A 21,894-nucleotide genomic window follows, 5' to 3' on the forward strand; every position below is an offset into this window, starting at 1 on the left:
TTTTCTGCATTATTTTCCTTTGCTATTTTTATTTCAGAAAGTGTAAGGAGTGTTGGCACAAGATCCCTTTCATGCCATTGACTCTTGTCTAATGTCTGGTCGTGGCCATTTGAAAGTCCCTTCCGACTCACGCAAATCTTTTAATCCAAGGGCTTTGGTCGATAGAAAGAATAAACTGATTTTGAAGGGACTTCTCCCTACCATGTTTTCAGAGTCACTGGTTGGAGCTCAACCCCCCCAAGGCAGATCAAGACTCAAGAACATGACTACCTGAACCATTTGGATCTTCCACTTCTTCAAATCTAAACAAGGAGCCAGCCTAGAAGATTTCAAAATGGACGGATCTGATGACCAAATCCTTGGATCAGACTGTTTCGGATACAAACTCTGCTTCACTGGATTCTGTTATACTGAGCTGAAAGAGCTTCCTCATACCAGTTATGCATCCTCTCTGGACCTGGTTCCCTCTCTGTTACATCAGATCTCCCTCTTTAGCTTCTTCTTCCAGGAGTCTTACAGAGGCAGATGCGGATAGAATGATGAGGAAATTTCTCTCTGAGCAAATACAGATTGGAGTTCTCCCATCTCCTACCCCTTTGGGCCAGGACACCATTATTAGTATCACTCCACCCATCTTGGCTCCTTCTCAGATCCGTCTTTCAGCTTTGAAGCCCTTGGATCCAATCCTTCCAGGACCATCTGCATCGGATCCAAAGATGGTTGTATCTTCATATCCAAAAGCTTCTCTGAGTGGACCAGCTCCGAATGTGTCAGCTCCAAATGACTGAGTCAAAGCACCAGTGTTGGCTCTGAGGTGCTGGAGTTCTCTCTGAAGCTGTCAGAGCAGTCTGTCCATTAGGGCCTTCAGCATCAGAAAGCTCGGTTTGGACTTCTGGCTTGGATGGGCTGCCTTCTTCCCAGGGCATTCTACCTTTGAGGTAGTAGAGAGTATTCTCTTCTAGAATTCAGTCAGTTCCACCCCCCTCGGACCTACCATCTGGTTCCCAGATGTCTTTGTGCCATGAGTCTCATCACACTACTCCAGAGGGACAGCCAGCCCAAAGTTTCCAGGCCACCTAACAAGGTACCCTTGTATCTTTCGATACTTCTCCAGTGGACCCCAACAAAGTCCCTAGGAAGAGAAGGTGCAAGAGGTGGCACTTAGACTCCCCTCAGGAGTCAATAAAAGAATATACTGATTTCAATGAAGGGGAAGGGTCCCCAAGATCAACACCTGATGACATCTCCTTTGGAGCTACTTTGGAGATACTTAAGCAAAGGGGTGGGTGGCCTATGGTTAACCCTTCCCAAGAGGAATCAGTATTTCTGTAGACATCTTGATCTGGCCTATCTACTTCCTGGGTGACTCTGCCCACCAACGAGATCACTGAGTTGATCTCTTGGCGGGTGTGGAAGGAACCAAATTCTGTTGAGTTGATCCCCAAGAGATCAGATAGGATCCTGGTGCCATCAAAGGGAAGAAAGTATAGGATCCTGGTGCCATCAAAGGGAAGAAAGTATTGGAACAAAGGAGTACCAGCAGATGCCATTGTCGTAGCAGTGGCCACAAAGAAAGAACATGCAGAGCAGAGTTCATCCGTTCATCCCCCTAACAGGGAGTCTATGGCATTGGATAGATTTGGGGATCATGTTTACCCTTCAGTGACTTTCGCACTTAGATCGCTGAACTATCTGGCACACTTCATCAGACTTCAGAGGGATTTGATTAAAGTACTCGCCAAATCTCTCTCAGGAGCAATAACTGCTGAGGCACAGACTTCTATTGCATCACAGTTAGCTACCGTACAGTCCATATCTAATTTGTCCACGAGGCTCATTTCACATGCAGCTGATGGCACTTCAATTGTGGCAGGTTCAGGCATTTCCATTAGGAGGCATGCCTGGATGCTCCAGTGTGATTTTACGGAGTCCTTCAAGTCCTCCTTCGTTAATGCACCTTTTGACAGAAGTTCCTTGTTTGGCACTAAAGTTAAAGGCACACTGTCCAGGTGTGAGCAAGCTGGTAAGATCCTGTCTGCACTGGGCATATGTTTTTTGACTCCTCAAAGATCCTTCTCTAGGAATTAATGAGGAGGTCGGAAAATAAGGTTCTGCAAGTCCCAGCATCCTTTCCATGATCCACGTGGAGAAGTTCCCTGGGGAACTAACAAAAGACTCCACCCATGCAGTAGAGAAGGCGTGCAGAACCAGGGGTCCAGAAATTCCTTCTCAGACAGACCCTATAACTACTCCTGAAAGGAGGCCTACTGTCCATCCCTGGAGGCAGTCGAGGGTCATCTATCCCTGCACCTTAGAGCAAGGCTAGACATAACAAAAGATACATGTGTGCAGAGGATTTCCAGAGGTTACATAATTCCCTTTTCCCTACTCCCCCTTTCAACAGTAAACAGTATTCCCAATGTTCTACTCAGAGGAAAGTAGTAGCTCTAGAAATAAAAAAGCTGCTGGAAAAACAATAGTCATCCAAAAGGTCCCCCCAGACCAGAGAAAATCTGGAACTTACTCAAGCTTCTTTTTACTGCCAAAGAAAACAGGGGACTGAAGATCAATTTTGGATCTCAGCAAACTGAGCAAATCAGTTCAGTATACACAGTTCCAGATGGTCATGGTTCACTCCATTTTGCTTTTCCTGCACAAGGACGACTGGATGTGGTCAAGAGATCTTCTGGATGTGGTCAAGAGATCTTCAGGATGTGTACTATCACATAAAAATGAACACGCAATCCAGGATATACCTACACTTCTGGCAGAGTACCAGTCATTACCAGTTGAGGGCACTGCACTTTGGCCTCACCACAGTCCCCAGGGTGTTCATCAAATGTATGGCAGCAGTAGTAGTAGCTCACTTGAGACTACATGGATACACTGATTACCTGGGCGAGTGGCTCATAACCACTTAGACCTGGCATCTACTGATCAATGCAAGAGATTATGTACTCCAACGGTGCTCTCACCTAGGCATTACCTGAAAACTGCCCTGCACTTAAAGACTTAGTTCAGGCAAATACTAACCGCAGAACCTTAAGATCCTATGAGAAACTTCTACTAAAAGTCACTAAGGCTAACAACACCTTTGGGTATTCTCTATTCTCCAATAAAATATGTAAAACCTGGAACTCAATCATTGGAACACAGTCTAAACACCACGATTACTCCCAAGTTCAAGCTACTCCTCAAGGAACACCTCACCAATCATTGGCTATGTTGCTGTACATCTCCTGGCTGACTATACTTGTGTCTCCTTTTTTCTTACTTTCACTATTCCTATTCCCATCTTACTCAGTTTAAACAGTTAGGACACTGTTGTTCAATTTATGTTGTGAATGCATATCGAATGTTAACATGTAAATATAAAATGTATTTGTTTTTTTTCTCTCATTTTAACTATATTAATTTGTTATACTACAACCTGTATATTCTCACTTGTGTAATTCCTATGTAGTTACTCAGACTTAGCTATGTTACTGTCATATAATTCATGTTGTGACCACATACTGAATTTGTTAAAATGTAAATGTAAAATGTTTATTCTTTTTTGCTTGATTCTTTTTATGCATGTTAACTGGGCACATTACAACTTGTACTTTCTTACTCATGTAATACCTCTGTATCAGTTACTGTATTATGGAGCTTTTCTCCCCAGTCCTCTGCTGAAAATGGGCTCCTGGCCCAGCTGGACACTTCCCAGTAAACAAATGTAAAATAAAATAAATAAATAAATAAATTACAATCAATCTCAACTAGAACCAACTCAAGTGTGATAATTCATAGCAGCCTTGCTTGACACCATCACGGATAGCCTCCCTTCCCTTACTAAAGGTACAAATGATTCAATTTCAAGTCCAAAAGATAATTCAAAGTTCCTCGCCGTCAGCATGACTGACTCAACAGGCTTTAGGGTGGATGCCTGCTGCCATAATTATGGTTCCATTGGCAAGATACCATATGAAAACTCTTCAGTTTACTATTGAAAGTTTGAATCAGCTATCAGCTTCGGTCAACCAATAACAAAGGTAGACTCAAAATGCTGAATCTGAAATTTCAAAAGTAGACCCAAAGCGAAACTGAATACATTGACCACCATGGTTCGATGTATTCGACATAGCTGGAGGTGACGTCACTCACTTCCTGCTATGCACATTAACGTACCGTTGAACTCTACAGTCAACGGTACGTTACTTCTAGTATTTTGCAGGGGGGCACCCATCACACCCTCTGCACATTAAATATACCAACTCAGAGATCGTACTACAGTGAGGAAATGGGCTAATTCCCTCTTCCTCATTGAAGCATGACCTCCCTGCACAATGGCGAACCAAAATGATCGACCTACACTACCTGTTCAATGTAGTGTAACTCTATCGATTTTGGTTTGACATTCTGCCTACCTGGGAAACTGCCTTTTGAACATGTGCTGGTCGACCAAGGCAGTTTCAATGTTCCTATAGTAAACCGAATTCTTCAATGGACCCTGGCGACTCAGTGGTCCATCCTGTACCAGCCCTTGTCCTCCCAGATCAGAACTACTCAGGCATGCAAAAGGTACCTCAGGTTTTGGAACTGCTCAGAACAGACTTTGCAGAGCCGGTCTTTCATACTTACTCAGACCAAGGCCATAGTGACCATGGATGCATCCCAATTTGGGTGGGTGGGGCACTTCTTGGGAAAGACAATCCAAGGCACCTGGTTCCCATAAGAGGCCAACACACACATATCAATGTCCTGGAAATGAGTGCAGTCCTCCTAACATTGCAGGGCTTCCAAAACTCTCTCCCTTCAGGAACTACTGCAATTTAGATGGACAATATGTCCATAGTCTCTGGTACATCAGCAAGCAAGAGGGAACCAGATCTTAAAGAAGCTCTGAGTGTGGCAATGGGTGATCTCATCCAATCGACTTCTGATAGAAATGCACATTCCAGAGAAATCCAACATGATAGCAGACAAGTTGAGCAGGTCCATCCCATTGTCTCATTAGTGGTCTCTCAAAATTGAAGACAAGATATTTCACCACTGAGACCAACCATACTGCTACCTCTTTGAATCTCCCCTCAACAAGTGCAGCAGGTTTTCTGTCCTGATCCCTCCCACTGAGGGAGTCACAGAGAGGTGCTCTCCTCCACGCCTGCCCCCCCAGGTTTCCTCTATGCTTACCCCCAACTCCTCTGATTCCCAAGTTTCTTCAGAAAGTATCTTGATTGAAGAGCACAGTAATCCTCATTGCCTCTTATTGGCCTCATTCGATTTGGTTTCCCTTCTTTTGGCCCCATCTAGTTCACCCCCTTGGATCCTGGACCCAATTCCAGACCTTCTGTCTCACCTCAAAGACATGATTCACTCGGACATTTTGGGCCTAAAGTTGACCGCATGGTTTCTCCAATTCCATTAATAGCTCACCAGCCTAGGCTCTCCTCCCATGTCTGTCACATTTTTTGTCTTCCCACAAAGCTTCCACTAGAAAGATTTACAAAAGTAAACCAAAAAGATTTGTTTTTTGGACACAACAGAAAAACACTGATCCCTTTTCAGCACCATTATCCACAGTTCTTGAATTTTTGGCTTCTTTTTTAATGAAGGGGCCAATTCATCAATGGTTAAGGTACAATTAGCTGCTATTTCTAATTTTCATGTCCCAGTTGATAATTCTACCTTAGCTTCATCACGACTCTGTAAGGCATTTATAAAAGGAACCTTTTTACTAATACCGCCATTTAAAGATCATACGCCACTGTGGGATTTTAATTTAGTGTTACAAGCCCTGACTTGATCACCATTTGAACCAGCTGCAAGTGAATTAAACTTTTTAACTTGGAAAACAATATTTTTGGTAGCCATTGCATCAGCTAGGAGAGTTTCAGAACTGCAAACCTCATCTTCTAAACCTCTTTATTTGATTTTTTATAAAGATGGTGTGTCTTTCAGGATCAGTCCATCTTTCTTCCAAAGGTGGTGTTAGGATACAACAGTAATCAACATCCCAGTCTTCTTCCCAAATTTCTCCAACAAAGGGAATACATTTTACATTTGTTGGATGTTCACAGAAAATTGTTTGTCTGCAGGGAACTTACAAATTCAGAAAATCAAATCATTCATCTTCTTTTCAGAATCAAGACTGGGAAATCCAGTTACCAAAATAACTTTAGCTAAGTGGCTTATTGCATTTCCTTTGTCTACTATAAATTGGGTTTATTCCTGCCAAAACCCTTGAGAGCTCATTCAACTAGTCTATGGCAACCTCTTCAGTATTTCTCTCCAGATATTTCATGGAGGATACCTATGCTGCAGCTTCTTGGGATAATCCTCATAGTTTCATTACTCATTACAAAGTTGATCTGGTTTCTAGGGGAAGAATAGCCTTTAGCTCAACAGTACTCAGGAATACATTTCCTTTCTTAGAGTCCACCCAGGATTCAGGTAGCTGGGGATTCTGTCCCACATGTTGAGGAACAAATGAACACTGACATCAAATGAAGAAGTTATGTACTCACCATAATGTTCCATTTGTGTTGTCTGTTTTCATTCTTCCTCAACTCCCCTCCCTCCATCCCCGATCCTTTCTTGTTTATGACTTCTGGAGGAATGAAAAGATAGTGGAGGAACCAAAGTTCCTCCTCTTGAGCTCCAGATAGTGGTTTCTCATATAATCACTACTTCTTACATGATTTAGCAATAAAAAGCAGCAAACAACATCTGAGGTATGGGGACTACAGCATTATGGGTAAGGGAGGAGCTTGAGAGTTTGCAGTAGCCATGAGCTGTAAAAAAGCGGCAGAGTCAGATCAGAGGATAAGATCTGAAACCTCATATTAAAAATGGACAACACAGATGGAACATTATGGTGAGTACATAACCTCTTTTTTTTGAAGAGGAGATATGTGGTGACCTGGACCATGGTTATATTTTCATAAATCCAGTTTATGGAAGCTGTTTGAGAACATAAAAGGTGAAAACTAAAATAAAAGACCAACTTTTCAACCATACTGAAGTTGTACTGGCTTAGAAATAGGTTATCTTTTACATATGCTAAAAGTGCATTCCTGTGCAGGTGTCCTAAGAAGTAACTAACAGATTATATTGCTGTCTCTAGAAAGGGAGATACAATAAGTTCAGTGAATGATGAATGGGAAGGAGGCAACATAAATGGAAAAGGGAAGCTTTCTGTACAGCAGCTGGGGTACAATGATTTGAAAGAATGGATACTTCTACTGAAATGCACGGACTGAGTAACAAGACTGTTTCTGTGTAACAGAATCAAAAACATGTTTGAGGTATAACAGAGAAATATGGCATATGTCTAAAAGACTGCAAGCTTTTTTGGGAAAATATTTGAATACATAATGTGTGTCCATGTTCTATACAATAAAGGAATCAGAGAAAAAACACCCCACACCCCCTGAAATGATATACACCAACTCCAAGATTGCACTACAGTGAAGAAAAGGGTAAACTTTCTGATCCTCACTGTATTGGGATCTCCATTCAAAAGCTTTGAGTTTTCAAAAACTCAGTCATATGGTCTCGACCATATGAATTTTGAGCTTCTGAAACCTTGGTCATCTGACAGGGATCCATTTTAAGAGACTCCTGGGATTTTTTGAGACAACTACCCTTGGACTTATCCAACAGTGATAACTTTGTTTGCAAAAACATAGTAGATTTATTTGGATGTATTCCATTACTCATGGTTTATCATTTGAAAGTCAATTTTAAACAAATTAAGGGAGTGGCGCTCGGTGCAGCATGGACACCCATACATGCAAATATTATGTGGGCATGTGAGCAAAATATCCTTTTTGATTCCCCTTACAAAAATTGTTGGTCAATCTATAATCACTTTCTAGATGACATTTTTATATTGTGGACAGATATATGAAGTAAACTGGATGAATGTTTAAATTATATTAATTCCATTTCTTATTTACAGTTTACTTATGTGGTTATCAACACTGTTGCTAATTACTTGGATGTAACCATATATAAAGATAGTAATTGAGATCAAATGTATACAGAAAGCCCATATTCTCCAATTCATACCTGCATTATTCTAGTTCACATCCTATGCACCAGAAGAAGTCCCTAGTGAAGGGACAATTTGTGAGGATTAGCAGAATGATTACCGATGATTGTGTTTTAGAGGTAGAATGCCACTGGTTAGCAAATGTTTGTAGAAACAGGGCACCCAAGAAATTTTGTGATTGAAATAATGAATCAAGTAATAGCTTTGAGGTCTTCAAGATCTGGACCCATATTAAGACAGCCTGGACAAGTTAAAGAGCATCCTGATAACTCAGGCTTGAAGCTTTGTTATGAAGTACTATCCTCTCAGTAATGAGGTTAGAAAAATAATTACAAAATATTGGTCTATATTTAATTGAGATAAGTCCCTGTCACAACTTCAGGAAATGAGCCAAACCATATTTAAAAAAGGTTTAAATTTTAAAAATATACAAGAAAAACAATGCTTGGCAAATATTAAATTAATAAAAGGGATGAGAAAATATGGACACTGTAATCAATGGCCTTTAATCTTAGAAGCAGAAGAGATGTTCTTGGGACCTTATTACAAGAAAATTAGACTTGCCAGTGGGTTTAATTGCTCCACCAAAGGAGTACTATACATTGCATGCTGTGACTTTTGTGGTGCCTATTATGTTGGCAAAGTGGAAATGGCATTAAGCAGAGGAATTTACGGACATGTCTATGACATACATAAATCAAATTTAAATAATGCACTCTATAAGCATACCTTAAATTGTAAAAGTTACAATAAATTCCATTTTGCAATACTGGAGAAAGTAAATGTATAATTTGTTATCTATGTTGTTTTAGTTAGCAAATGGACATTAAGTATGTTTTGGGGATCAAGATGAGCATCTTTTAAAAAATAATCAATTGTTGCAAAGGACGCACTTAGTGTTATACAAGGATTTCACTGTGAGGTGTTTCATTTCTGGTTATGAAGAAGTCTACAAGGAACATATGAGTAGATGAAAGCACTTAACCTACTGTAAACACTTAACAACTTATCGTTGATTGTGCTGTTCTGAGTGGGAAGTAAATCCTGAATCAATTCGGAGTCCGTGAAATCATTATACAGCTTTGGTTTTTACTAGTTTGTTTTTTCTGTTTCGGTCTTCATTTTACAAAGGACAACTGCACTACTAAATTAGGATTACTTTTCATGCGTTTTTACTAAATATGCAGTGCAGGACACCAGTAAGGAGCTTAGACCAAATTCCCAACTGCCCCAAAACACTGTCTGGTTAAGTGACTCAAGATCACACAATAAGCAAATGAAAGTGGAAAGATTCAAACCCTGTAACCTTGACATAGGAAGCAGCTACCAACAAGTCAGTGCTTTAGCCTTCTGTGTTAACTGCCAGACTTTTGTTACTTAGAAAAATTCCCATTTTGTAATTTTACTTGTGTAAAATCTGGATTCTGTCATCACGTTTCCCATTCTACACCCTTAAGATTATTTTTGCATTTTGTTTTTATCAGTGAGGAACACCTGCTTGTTTTTACAGCAACAAGATCCTACAAACCAACACACTGATAGGAAAATTCTAAAAACAAAACTGCAATCATTTGTCAATCCCACTCTTTCTTGACTTCTTAACAAGTACACAGGCCTCTACATTTCTGTAATTATTGCAGCAAAAGAAGCCTTTCACTCGCTGTATAAAGTGCTCTAGACAGAATGCATACTTTGCTTTTTAAGTGCTCAAGATTGCTGCAGTACTAAAACTGCAATGCAATTAAGTCATCACTTCAATAAGCTTAGTGCAGCTTTTATGATTTACTAATAACTTCTTACTGTCACTAAGAACTTCTGTGGCATCATCACTCTTGGAGTACAGCCATGCCGCAAAACATAAAACAAGGACAAACACTGCAGACTTGCTTTTCACACAAAATGACTTGTAACTAAAATATAAAGAGTAAACAGCAACACTATTCTGTATATATAAAAAAAAAAAAAAAAAAAAAGGCAGTCGGGCTATTGATAAGACTATCATCAACTTTCGCTCACTGACAGTACTACAGAACATATTTTATGCTTATAAACATACCTTCTGCCAAGATTAAAGTGGCATTATGCAATCTCTTCGCAATATGCTTCAGACCATTTGGACCATGATAAACAGCAAACATGGCTGCCATATTAGCTAAAAGAGCCTGCAAAATATACAAAAGTCTATTTAGCATCTGTCAATTTACTAGTAAAAATATCTGTAATAAATACACTTACCTCATAGCAAAGGTTATTCTTTAAAAGTACCCACATTTTTTCTAGTGGTATTTATGTGTTAAAAATTAAATCCAAACCAAACGGTGAAAAAGGTAATAGGTCGTTTAGTAACAACCCAGCCAACTTAAGAGCCTTAAATGTGTAATACCTTAAACCAACTGTAGTTGGGGGCCCATGGGATATACACAAATGCCCCATTAAGGAGATACCAGTGTTTTAAACTACATGGCATCTGAATGCCCATGCCTTTTTACCTTAAATGTTTTGCTAGTGCATTCAGACTAGTAAAGCCAAACCCCACTAGCTGTATATCCCATAGGCCTCCAGTACAGGATGCTTTATGTACTGCACAACAAACACACACGTATGTGCATGGATGTGAAAAAGTAGACTATTTCCCTACCACACACTACAATCAGCAGCATTCATCTCATAAATTATGACAGAAGCTGAATGTGTTCCTTAAAGATTATAGGTGGTATCTACACATGAGAACAGTAAGTTTCACTAAAAAATCATGCATTAAAAAAAAAGCTTTCTGAGGGAGGTGATAAGCCAAGATCTTGACTAAATATGAGATGCAGTGGGGTCACAGTTTCCACCATACAATAATGACCTTGAAAAAATAACCCAGTGTTTTTATGACGTGACCTACAACATTTTCGTATTATTCTGAAGTATTCCTCAGTATGACAAACTGATGTTTTTTTAAAGCTGATGTCCATCTGGGATAAAGATTAAACCTTCCTGGCAGCATACAACCTCAGCATAATGGTATATAAGAGGACATATGAGCATAAATCCTCGGAGCATCTCCACACCAACAGCTAAAAGACATCAGGGAGAGAAAATAAGTCAGCTAGCAGAGGCATCGTGGAAGACAAGAGGGTCCCCCCTCAGTTCTAGGGTCTGTCCGACCTGGCAGGTTATAAGAGGAGAGAATGCAAGAAAGGGGGAGGAAGGGTGAGAAGGAATACTGCAAAAATGATCAGCAGGGCATCTACCGCTATGTTAAGTTCTTACACAACTGTACTATGTCCTCAATTAAATCACTGTTGCAGTATTCCAGTCACATGGGGGATTCACAAAGCTGAAGGGAACAAAAGGGAGGATGTCTGAGAATGGAGAAAACTGTCCAAGGGTCCATACAGGATTGAACTAGTGAAGGCAGCCCTGGAATTGGAAAAGGCATTTAATCCGTAGTATTTAGTGAAAGTGTGTACAGAAGACCAGGTAGCAGCTTCCAGGATGGTTCTGGAATCCACGCCTTTGTAAAACGCCCCCAAGGAGGATACTGCTGTATGGAAGGACCTTTTGTGAAGGATGGCAATATTTGCCATGGTGCAAGTAACAAAAGACAGTGGACTTCGAAATCCAATGGTTTGTTTAAACACTAGGTGGCCCAGTTTAAAGTCAATGAAAGAGACACAGCTGATCTGACTTAAGAATAGATTTAGTCTTGTCTAGATAGAATCTCATTTGCTTGTTCACATCAAGGGAACGAAGAAGCCTTTCACCCCTGTTCTATGGATTGGGAAAGAAAGTAAGCAGGTTGATGGTTTGGTTGAGTGACAATTCATTTACCACTTTACCTCAAGAGTACGCAGTCCTTATGGAAAATAAGAGAAGGTAGGACAGCCATGAGTCCCTGTAGTTCTGAGATTCTCCAAGCAGAAGTGAGACCCACAATAAAATAGTTTCCCAGGTGTAGAATCTGCAAGTAGAAGAAGCGACTGGCTCAAAAGAAGTCAGAGTAAAGCTGAGATCCCAAGGAGGTGGGTACAGATTTCCTTAAGGGCAGTAGGTATAGCACCTCCTTTAGTAATTATTTGACCTCAATCCTGACATAACAGGCAGGTTGAGGGGGGGACAGGCTGAAATGGCTAAAAGATGGACTTTAACAGAGGAAAAGGCCAGACCTTTCTTCTTGAGCTCACACAAATATGATAGGCCAAAATGAACCTCTGACTTTTTAGGGTCCTGACTGTTTGCATGGCACCATATAAAAATTCTCTGATTCAGCTATGTAGAATTTGTGTGTGTTAGGTCTTCTTGCCTCTTGGAGAAACTGGTGCACATCCTCAGAAAACTGGTGGTTGGAAGGGATTAGAATCCTATCATCCATAGCCTTAGGCTGAGCGATGACAGGCTGGGATGAAGCAATGAACCCTGCTGCTGTGTGATCTGGTCCAGTTTGTGTGGTAGGTTGTGACGACTGTCCCTGGATAAGTGATAGAGACGGGGAAACCAATGCTGCCTTGGTCAAAAGGGAGCCACCAGTAGTTTTTTTGTTTTTATTTTTTTATCTTTAGTAAAACTTATGGTAGCAGTGGAGGCAAGGCATAAAGAAACTTCCCTGTACATTGGTAGGATAATGCATCTGTTTCTCCATGTCACGGGGCAAGGAGTCCTGGTGCAAAAGAGGGTGAGATATTTGTTGTTCTCTGTGGCAAATAGGACTATGTCTAGAAGATGCGTTTGTTGAGGGTTCATCCGTGGTGGTCTTCTATGGACCTGCTTAAGCAGACACTGTGACAGAATGTATATTGTTTAAATCGACTTGCCTAGCTGGGTGGCCTGGTCTCAAACAATCTGAGCGTAACTAGTATGACCTGATTCCTCCTTGATTGTTTATGTACTACATGACTGCTTTGTTGTTCGTGAATAGTCAGAGGCCATGGATTCCAGAGGTGGGGGAAACTTGCAAGGCCTGAGGAGAGCACTCATCTCTTTCAGGTTGACGTGCTTTCTTGAGGTTGGACTGCCAGTGGTACTGGACCTTGTAGAGGCATCAACTCCTTGCCCCTCAGGCCTCGTCTGAGGCATCTGTGTACATTACTTGACTTAGGGTCTGTGCCTTGAAAGGTACTCCTGGATTGAGGTTCACCTGTGGCACCCACCACAAGACCTCCTTTTGAGACAAGGCATGAGAGATCTGTTATGTCCAGGGTGTCAGTGTTGAGACTATACATTTTTCACATACCACTGAATTTTCCTCATATGCAGCCGGGTTAAAGAAAGAATCGGAATGATTGCTTCCTTGAATACTAGTGCTCTTAGAATCTCCCTGGCTGAGCAGGTCATGAGGGAGGTTAGAGATTGGAAGTAAACTGCAAGTTTTGGTACCTTTTCCTGAGGCAAGAAGGCCTGCATGCTCTGTCTGCAACCCAGGAAAAGCAGGTCTTGAGTGGGCTGAAGGGAGTATTTTTTGAAGTTGATAGTGAACCTCAGTTGCAGGAAGAGATTTAGAGTGAACTGGAGGTGCTGCAGGAAGAGCTGAGGTGAAAAGGCCTGGATAAGCAGATCGGCTAGGTAGACAACTATCTGAATTTCCTTAGTTCTGCAGAAAGCTATCACAAATGCTAAGCATTTTGTGAATACTCTGGGGACTGTGGGAAGCCCAAAAGGCAAAGCAATAAACAGAAAGTGAGATGAGCCAGTACAAAACCTCAGGGATTTCCTACAGGAAAGATGTATGGGATATGCAGGGTAGGCATCCTTCAGATCTTGTAGACTTGCCACAAAAAGGCTGAGATTGATGCCTGCCTTTCTATTCCTTGTTGTTCTGATGGTGTCCTGGAAAAAGCATGGTGCTGTATAAAAAACACATAGGGTGATCCCCACAATGAACATTTTAACCATTACCATCTTCAAGGCCAGAAGTTTCTCCTCGTAATACAACACCAGCTTCAATTTCCACAGTTTACAAGCCAAAATATATTCTTAAAAACTACTGTATGGATAAACACAAGGGAGCCTTTGTTTCTTACACTAATTAGTGACGTGGCCGTACAGCCTTCTCAGGCTAACATTTATAACAGCAGGCACACTGTATAGCAAAAATTCATGCTAACTATAAATTACTGACAAAGCATAAAACAAGAAACTATGACGTTTAAAAGTGCAGTGATTACAGGACTTAAATTCATATGACAGATTATAGTTGTGTGATAAATGCAGAATGTCAGTTAAAAAGGTTTACTGAATATGAACAGTTAGTTTTATACCTCTGTGACAGAAAATGAGTGGAGGAATATGAACTGAAGAAAACTCATTAACTTTGTTTTATTTAGGTAAGAATAAACAGTTTGTTTGTTTACCACTGTTAGGTGTAAAGTTTTGCTTTATTTAGGATCACACAGTTACCACATCACATGTTACCCATGCTATCAGTAAGAAAGGGGCATGTACACCTTTAAATTCAAAACCCTACAACACTGAGACATTAATAACAGCTTAATAAAGACATAATTACTGATGCATTAGGGTATTCCTGCGAATGTTAAGTTTGCCTTTTCTTTTCTCCCTCCACATGCAGTAATCACACTGCATCACATTTTCCAATATATCTGTGTATCTGTCCATCCATACACATATCCATCCATCTGTCCATCCATACATATATCCATCCATCTATCTTTCACAGGGTTAGTCTCACTATACCAGTGGCTTCTTCAGAAGACACCAAAGCTACTATCTATATACTGACTACAGGAAATTTGGCCAGGACACTGGAAAACTTACCCAACTCTTTTTACTAAGTGGCATGGGATCTTTTACATCCACCTGAACTACTGCCAACTCAGTGAGCTGGGGGGGGGGGGAGGTGTCTGTCTCATTTTAACATCTCATCCAAACGACAGCACATTCTAGAATGCAGCAGCCTCTAATCTGTAATCTACCGGTACTAGAAAATTACTTAAAGCACCTGGAATGGGAAGAAGAAAGTGCAGTTGTGTACACTTACCAAAAATGTAGATGTTCGAGTGTACTCACTGTTGCAGTCATCACACTTGGGTTATCTGCCTGCAGGTAGACATTAGTTAGGCCGAATACCAGAGACTTAGTATTTCTGCATCGGATGCTGTTGCTCCAGGACTGACGTCAGGTCGTCAGGGGTATAAAAAAGTCCAGTTTTGTACCTACCATAAATGTAGATGTTCGAAGATCCACATTGCTGCAGTCCTTACATATGGGTAGTCCGCTGTCCTCGGTCGGCCCGAATACCAAAGTATTAGGCTGACGTCGGTCATGGGCGCTCAGATCTGACATCAGAGCGTCAGGGTATAAAAGCGCATGACCAACGTCATATCCTCAGAGTTTTCTTGACCCAGATGTCAGAAGGCCCTAAAAAGAAAGGCCACAGCCCAAAAACAGGATACCTCCCAAAAACATACCCAACAACAACCATCACCCAAACCATATAACCATGCCAAACTACAGAGGGGAAGGAGGGAGGGTAAAAATTGGACTGCAGCAATGTGGATCTTCGAACATCTACATTTATGGTAGGTACAAAACTGTACTATGTTCTTCATCTCACATTGCTGCAGTCCTTACATATGGGTAGAATCCCAAAGCAGAGGTAAAGGGAGGATGGCAAAATCATAAAGCATTAGGGGCTGCTAAAATGCCCTGTAATATTGCAGTGGCAAATCCAGCCCTAGACTTAGAATAAAGAGGAAGGTGGTAATGCTTGGAAAAAGTATGCACTGAACTCCAAGTGGCTGCTTCCAAAATATCTTTTGTAGCTACCCCCCTTAGAAAGGCAGTAGAAGTGGCAGTAGCTCTAGTGGAATGAGGTCTGATTCCAGCCGGAATCTCCTTACCATGATGGGAATAACAGAAAGAAATACAAAACCCAATCCATTTAGAAATAGTTTGTTTTGAAACAGGTTTTCCCTGAGAACCCAAAGCAAAAGAAACAAACAACTGCTGAGACTGCCTGAACCCCTTGGTCCTGCTCAAATAATAAAGTAACTGCCTGTGAATATCCAAAGTATGCAAAATCTTCTCCCCTTTATTTTGGGGGTTTGCATAAAAAGTAGGCAAATGAATAGTTTGGTTCAAGGCCACACTAGAAACTACTTTAGGCATAAAGGAAGGATTAGTACGCAAAGATACCCTATCCTTATGAAAAATCAGGAAAGGTTCCACTGCCATAAGGGCCTGTAATTCAGAAACCCTTCTTGCAGAGGTAATGGCCAACAAAAAAGCAGTCTTCCATGATAAATACTTTAACTCGGCAGTAGCTGCAGGCTCAAAAGGTTGTAGAGTAAGCTTTTCCAACACAAAATTGAGATCCCAAGCAGGAGTAGGAGCTCTACGTGGGGTCTTATGTTCTTTGCCCCTCTAAGAAATTGCTTAAACAAAGGATGGGAAAATAAAGGAGGGTCACAGTCATAGTGAGCAGAAATGGCTGCAGCATGAACCTTTATCGAGGAGAAAGACAACCCCTTGTCCAATAACTCAGTAAGATATTGAAGAGAAACACTTAAATCAGGCTTGGAAACATCAAAGTCCTTCGCTTTGCTCCAAAGAAAAAATCTCCTCCATTTATCAGCGTAAACTTTCCTTGTACTAGGCCTTGTGGCCTCCAAAATAACATTCAAAACTTGTTGTGGAAGCTGAGACCCTCCAGGGTCTAAAACAGAATATGCCAGGCTGTGAGATGCAGAGACTGAATCTTGACATTGAGGAAGTGATTGCCCTCCTGAGACAAAAGATGTGGAATCAAAGGCAGAGGCCATGGAGGCTCCCGTACCAAACTCCTCAGTAGTGGGTACCAGTGCTGTCGAGGCCAATCCGGCGCTATCAGAATCATGGATGGCTTGTCTAGTCTGGCCTTCAGGAGTACCTTGGGAATGAGAGGCAGAGGTGGAAAGGCATAGAAATGAAGATTGCTCCAAATGAATGATAGAGCATCCACCTTCCAAGCTGTGGGATGAAACATTTTTGTGCAAAACTTTGGCAACTGGTAATTTAGTGGAGAAGCGAACAGATCTATGTCTGGAGTCCCCGATAACACTGTCAACTTTTGAAACACATGAGGATCCAGTTTCCACTCGTGAGGATCCACAATTTGTCTGCTCAACACATCCGCTAAGGAGTTCTGTGCTCCTGGTAGAAACCTTGCCTGAAGATTGAGGTGTAAACTGAGAGCAGTCTCCCACAAAATCATCGCTTGCCTGCAAAGAGGGTAAGAATGGGTTCCCCCTTGCTTGTTGATGTACCACATGACAGTAGTGTTGTCTGTTTGAATCAACACCTGTCCTGGGTGAAGTAAATCCTTGAAAGCCATCAATGCAAATTGGACTGCTAACATCTCCTTCAAGTTGATATGCAAATGTTGAAGTCTGACAGGCCACGTGTCTTGCACCCATTTTCCATTGAGGTGTGCTCCCAAGCCTTGTCCGAGGCATCTGTCGTTAGAATCTGACTCGCCTCTGGTCGGGTCACAGAGAGTCCCTTGTTTAGGTGACATTCCTGAGCCCACCACAAAAATTCTTTCTGAATGCAAGGTATTATCTGAATGACAGTGTCTAGATCTTGGCAGTGTTGTGTCCATACATTTTTGAGATACCATTGAAGCTTCCTCATATGCAGTTTGGCATTGGGAAGCACCAGAATACAAGATGCCATGAACCCCAAGGCTTGAAGGACCGTCCTTGCAGTCAGCCTGGACTGCAGAGACATTTGATGGAAATAAAGAGAAAGGCTTCTTTGTTTGTCCGGGGTCAAAAAGGCCATCTGGGAAGCTGTATTCAGTCTCACACCCAGAAAGCACATGTCCTGAGAGGGTACTAGACTGGACTTTGTTTCGTTCACAGAATACCCTAGGCATCTTAACACTACCATCACATACTGTAGATGATGCAGAAGTTCGTCTTTGTGTTGTGCAATAATCAGGCAATCGTCCAAATAAGGATAGATCTGTATTCCTCTTAACCTGAAAAAGGCTATCACTGGATCCAGAACCTTTGTGAACACTCTGGGCACAGTAGATAAGCCAAAGGGCAATGCAGAGAACTGATAATGTAAATTTCCAGCCAGCGCAGGTACCTCCTGCAACTGGGCCTGATAGGAACATGAAGATAAGCCTCTTTGAGATCCAGAGTTACCATCCAGTGATCTTTTCCCAACAGAGGTAAAAGCTGTTGTAACGTCAGCATTTTGAACTTTGGAATGTCCAGATAAGTGTTGAGGATAGATAAATCCAAAATTGGTCTCCACGTGTTCCCTTTCTTTGGTACTAGAAACAGGCGAGAATAAAATCCTAGTCCCACTTCTGACAGAGGAACTGGCTGTATAGCTCCTATTTGAAGAAGTATAGAAATCTGCTTGTGAGCCTCTATCCCTTGCCGAGGAGGAACGTCTGGCATGCCTTTGAAAGGAGGCAATGTATGGAAGTAGAACTTGTAGCCTCGGTTTATAATGTCCAATACCCATTTGTCCTTGGTGACTAAAAGCCAGTTTTGCTTGAAGAGTGCTAACTTTCCTCCCAAAGGAGCTGCCAGGGAAGAAGAATCTGGCAGCTGAAAATGCAGGTCATTGGGCCTGTTTACGAAAGGACTGGCCCCTGCCCTCACCTGCAGATTGTGCTAGTGAACTCCAAGTTCTAGGCCTGAATGTACTGTGACCTCTGCCCCTGCCACGTCTAGATCTACCCCTAGACTGAGAATCAGAAGAAGGGTAGGTCCACCCCTTAGTAGGTCAATTTCTACTAAACTTTGGAGGTTGCACCTGCAAAAAATCTTTACAGTCTGCATGGACTTAGCCTTGTCTTCCATTTTCTTCAAAACCGACTCCACAGGGGGACCAAACAAAACTTCAGACTGTAAAGGGGCATCCAGAATTCTAGTTTTAACATGCTCGGACAAATTCTGATCCTTAAGCCAGGCGTGCCTACGAAGAACTGAACCAGTGGCAGCCACCCTAGAAGAGGCCTGTACAGCATCAAAACCACACTGCAAAGAATGCTTACCCACCTGTTCAGAGACATGTACTAAATCCTGCAATTCTTTACACTCTATGCCCTCTGCCAAAGCATCCACTTTAGATTTTAGCTGCGAAAGGAGGAAATTCTGATATTTCAACATATGAAACTGGCAATTTAAAGCCCTCATTGCTAAAGTAGAAGAGGTATACACCTTCTTACCCCATCTATCCAAAGCTCTAGCTTCCTTATCTAGAGGAACCGGATTCTTTACAACAGAAGCTCTAACACCCTTAGGCCCCTGACTAATAGTTTCTGGGTCCGCCCTAGGACTCTTATACAGATATTTATGAGCCTCACGCACCCTGTAATACCTGTCCGGTTTAACTGGTGCAGGAGGCAAAGAATCTGGATTAAGGGAAGCCTCCGAGAAAACATCTTGAACAACATCCAAAACAGGAGGTATAGCCAAGGGTCTATGCTGTGGTAAAAACAAGAATTCCCTAAGCCTGTTCCGTGAATCAGAGAAATCCTGTCCTTCCCACTTAAAATGCTCCCTCATGGAATGCAGAGTTTCTGAAAATGAAAAATCCTCTGGAGGAGAAGCAGAAGGAGTGGAATCCTCTGCATCAGAATCCGAATAAGGGGGAAAATCCTGAATATCTTCAGCAGAAGAGTCTGAGTCATCTGAGGCCTGGTCCAAACTTTCCAACTCTGGCTCCACCCTGGGCCTCTTATCAGGAGGGGGCATAGAACCTCTAATTAAAGTAATCAAATCTTCCGCCATTTTAAGCATGTGCTTTTTAGGCACAGACCCTGAAGTACCTGGAGGGACACCAGAGGAAGGCAAAACAGACCTGCCCTTAGAAGAAGCCTTAGAAATAGTAGCAGAAGGCCTAACCACCTTAGGCATAGAAGGGAGAACAGTAACCTGAGAGGCCCCTTCAGCTTGTCCTGACTCCTGTGAGGCCACATCCTGCAAAATCAAAGTTTCCCCCTGAGGCTCAACAGAAACTTCAGCCGGAGCCACTTGTTCCACTGTAGTTTCTGCAGGACCGGCGTCCGAAACGGACGAATCAACCTGTCTAGGTTTCAAGGATTTGTCTTTGCGCTTCTTCGTAGAAGCGGGCGTCGGAGGATCCGACGGCATATTATAATTACACCGCTTACCAAAGACTAACCTAGCACAATCTAACCTTCTTTTTATAGTGCGCTTATTAAACCTAGCACAAAACCGACACCCGACTACGTCGTGGTCCGGTCCCAAACAAGGAATGCAAAGAGAGTGATAATCCCTATGCGGTATCTGTTTCCCACAAGAAATACAATTATTCACTTTTTCTGACATCCGGAATTAACTGAGGCAAGAAAAACAAAATATTCCCAACGGGTACTAAGCCAACTTGGTTTCGGTCTGAAACTCAGAATACGAAAATTTCAGAACGCCGAACGGCACTTGCAACGCTGCTTCTGCATCGGACCATGCGGCAAAAAAGACTGAGGATATGACGTCGGTCATGCGCTTTTATACCCTGACGCTCTGATGTCAGATCTGAGCGCCCATGACTGACGTCAGCCTAATACTTTGGTATTCGGGCCGACCGAGGACAGCGGACTACCCATATGTAAGGACTGCAGCAATGCGAGATGAAGAACATCAGGCAGCCAACACCATGACATCAGTTTTTCTTGCCCCAAATGTCAGGAGCCTCCCAAATAGGGAGCTAGGTTATGGTGGGGAAAAGGCCACCAGTAAAAAGTAAATACCAATACCAATACCCCAGAAGGGGTTAGTAATAGCCATAGATAGGAGAGAGAGAGAGAGAAAGAGAAAGAGAGAGATTGAGAAAACTAGGGGGCTGGAGGGAGGGAAACCATGACTGCAACAGTGAATACACTCGAATATCTACATTTATGGTAAGTGTACACAACTGTACTACGTTCTTTGTGTTTCACGGTTGCAGTCATCACACTTGGGTGGATTCCCAAAGCTGAAGAAGGGTGGTGGCAGTCAAGAAGAGTTAGGGCTGGCTAGAATGCCTTGCAGGACTGCTGTCGCAAAACCGGCCCTGGATTTGGAAAAGATAGGCAGGTGGTAATGCGTGGTGAAGGTGTGTACAGAACTCCAGATAGCAGCCACCAGGATGTCCCTGGTAGGGGACTCCCCTGAGAAATGCTGCAGAGATAGATGTTGCCCTAGTGGAATGTGTTCTGACCCCCTGAGGAGTTGGTTTCCTGGGGTGCTTGTAGCAGAAATGGATGCAGTGTGCTATCCATTTGGAAATAGTTTGTTATGAAATGGCCTTGCCCTCTGCCCCTGTTGCAAAGCTGATTAGCAACTGGTCAGATTTTCTGAATGGCTTAGTTCTATCAAGGTAGAATCTGAGCTGTCTGTGCATGTCCAAGGAGTGCAGGATCCTTTCCCCTTTATTTTGAGGCTTAGGGAAGAAGGTTGGCAAATAGATGGATTGATTGAGAGCCACAATGGACACCACTTTAGGCATAAAGGAAGGATTAAGTCCTGAGGGAAACCCTGTCAGCATGGAAAATAATGAAGGGTTCCACAGCCATCAGTGCTTGTAGCTCAGACACTCTTCTAGCTGAAGTGATGGCTAGAAGCAAGGTTGTTTTCCAAGAGACGAATTTTAACTCTGCTGATGCTGCAGGCTCAAAGGGGGGTAGAGTGAGCTTTTCCAGCACAAAGTTAAGGTCCCAAGCAGGGGTGGGTGCTCTCCTTGGTGGCCTTAAGTTGCTTGCCCCTCTCAGGAACTGTTTGTTAAGAGGGTGTGAGAAGAGAGGTGGCTCAGTGTTGTAATGAGCAGAAATGGCTGAGGCATGTATCTTAATGGAGGAGAGGGACAGGCCTTTGTGGAGTAGATCTGCTAAGTAATCCAGGATAAGATGC

The 21,894-nt window shown here is 42.3% G+C and overlaps 1 protein-coding gene across 2 annotated transcripts in view; it reads right to left on the bottom strand.

The window, feature by feature from the left end:
• GLDC (glycine decarboxylase) overlaps positions 1-21,894 on the bottom strand; it is a 1,044,727-nt gene that overhangs the window by 443,542 nt on the left and 579,291 nt on the right. For both annotated transcript variants that reach the window (XM_044061077.1, XM_044061078.1), the window contains one exon: positions 10,095-10,200. In XM_044061077.1, coding sequence (XP_043917012.1) covers positions 10,095-10,200 — 106 coding nt within the window. The remainder of the gene's footprint in view (positions 1-10,094; positions 10,201-21,894) is intronic.

Source organism: Protopterus annectens, chromosome 2.part0 (assembly GCF_019279795.1).
Source record: "Protopterus annectens isolate FY-2018-M chromosome 2.part0, PAN1.0, whole genome shotgun sequence".
Taxonomy (NCBI): domain Eukaryota; kingdom Metazoa; phylum Chordata; order Ceratodontiformes; family Protopteridae; genus Protopterus; species Protopterus annectens.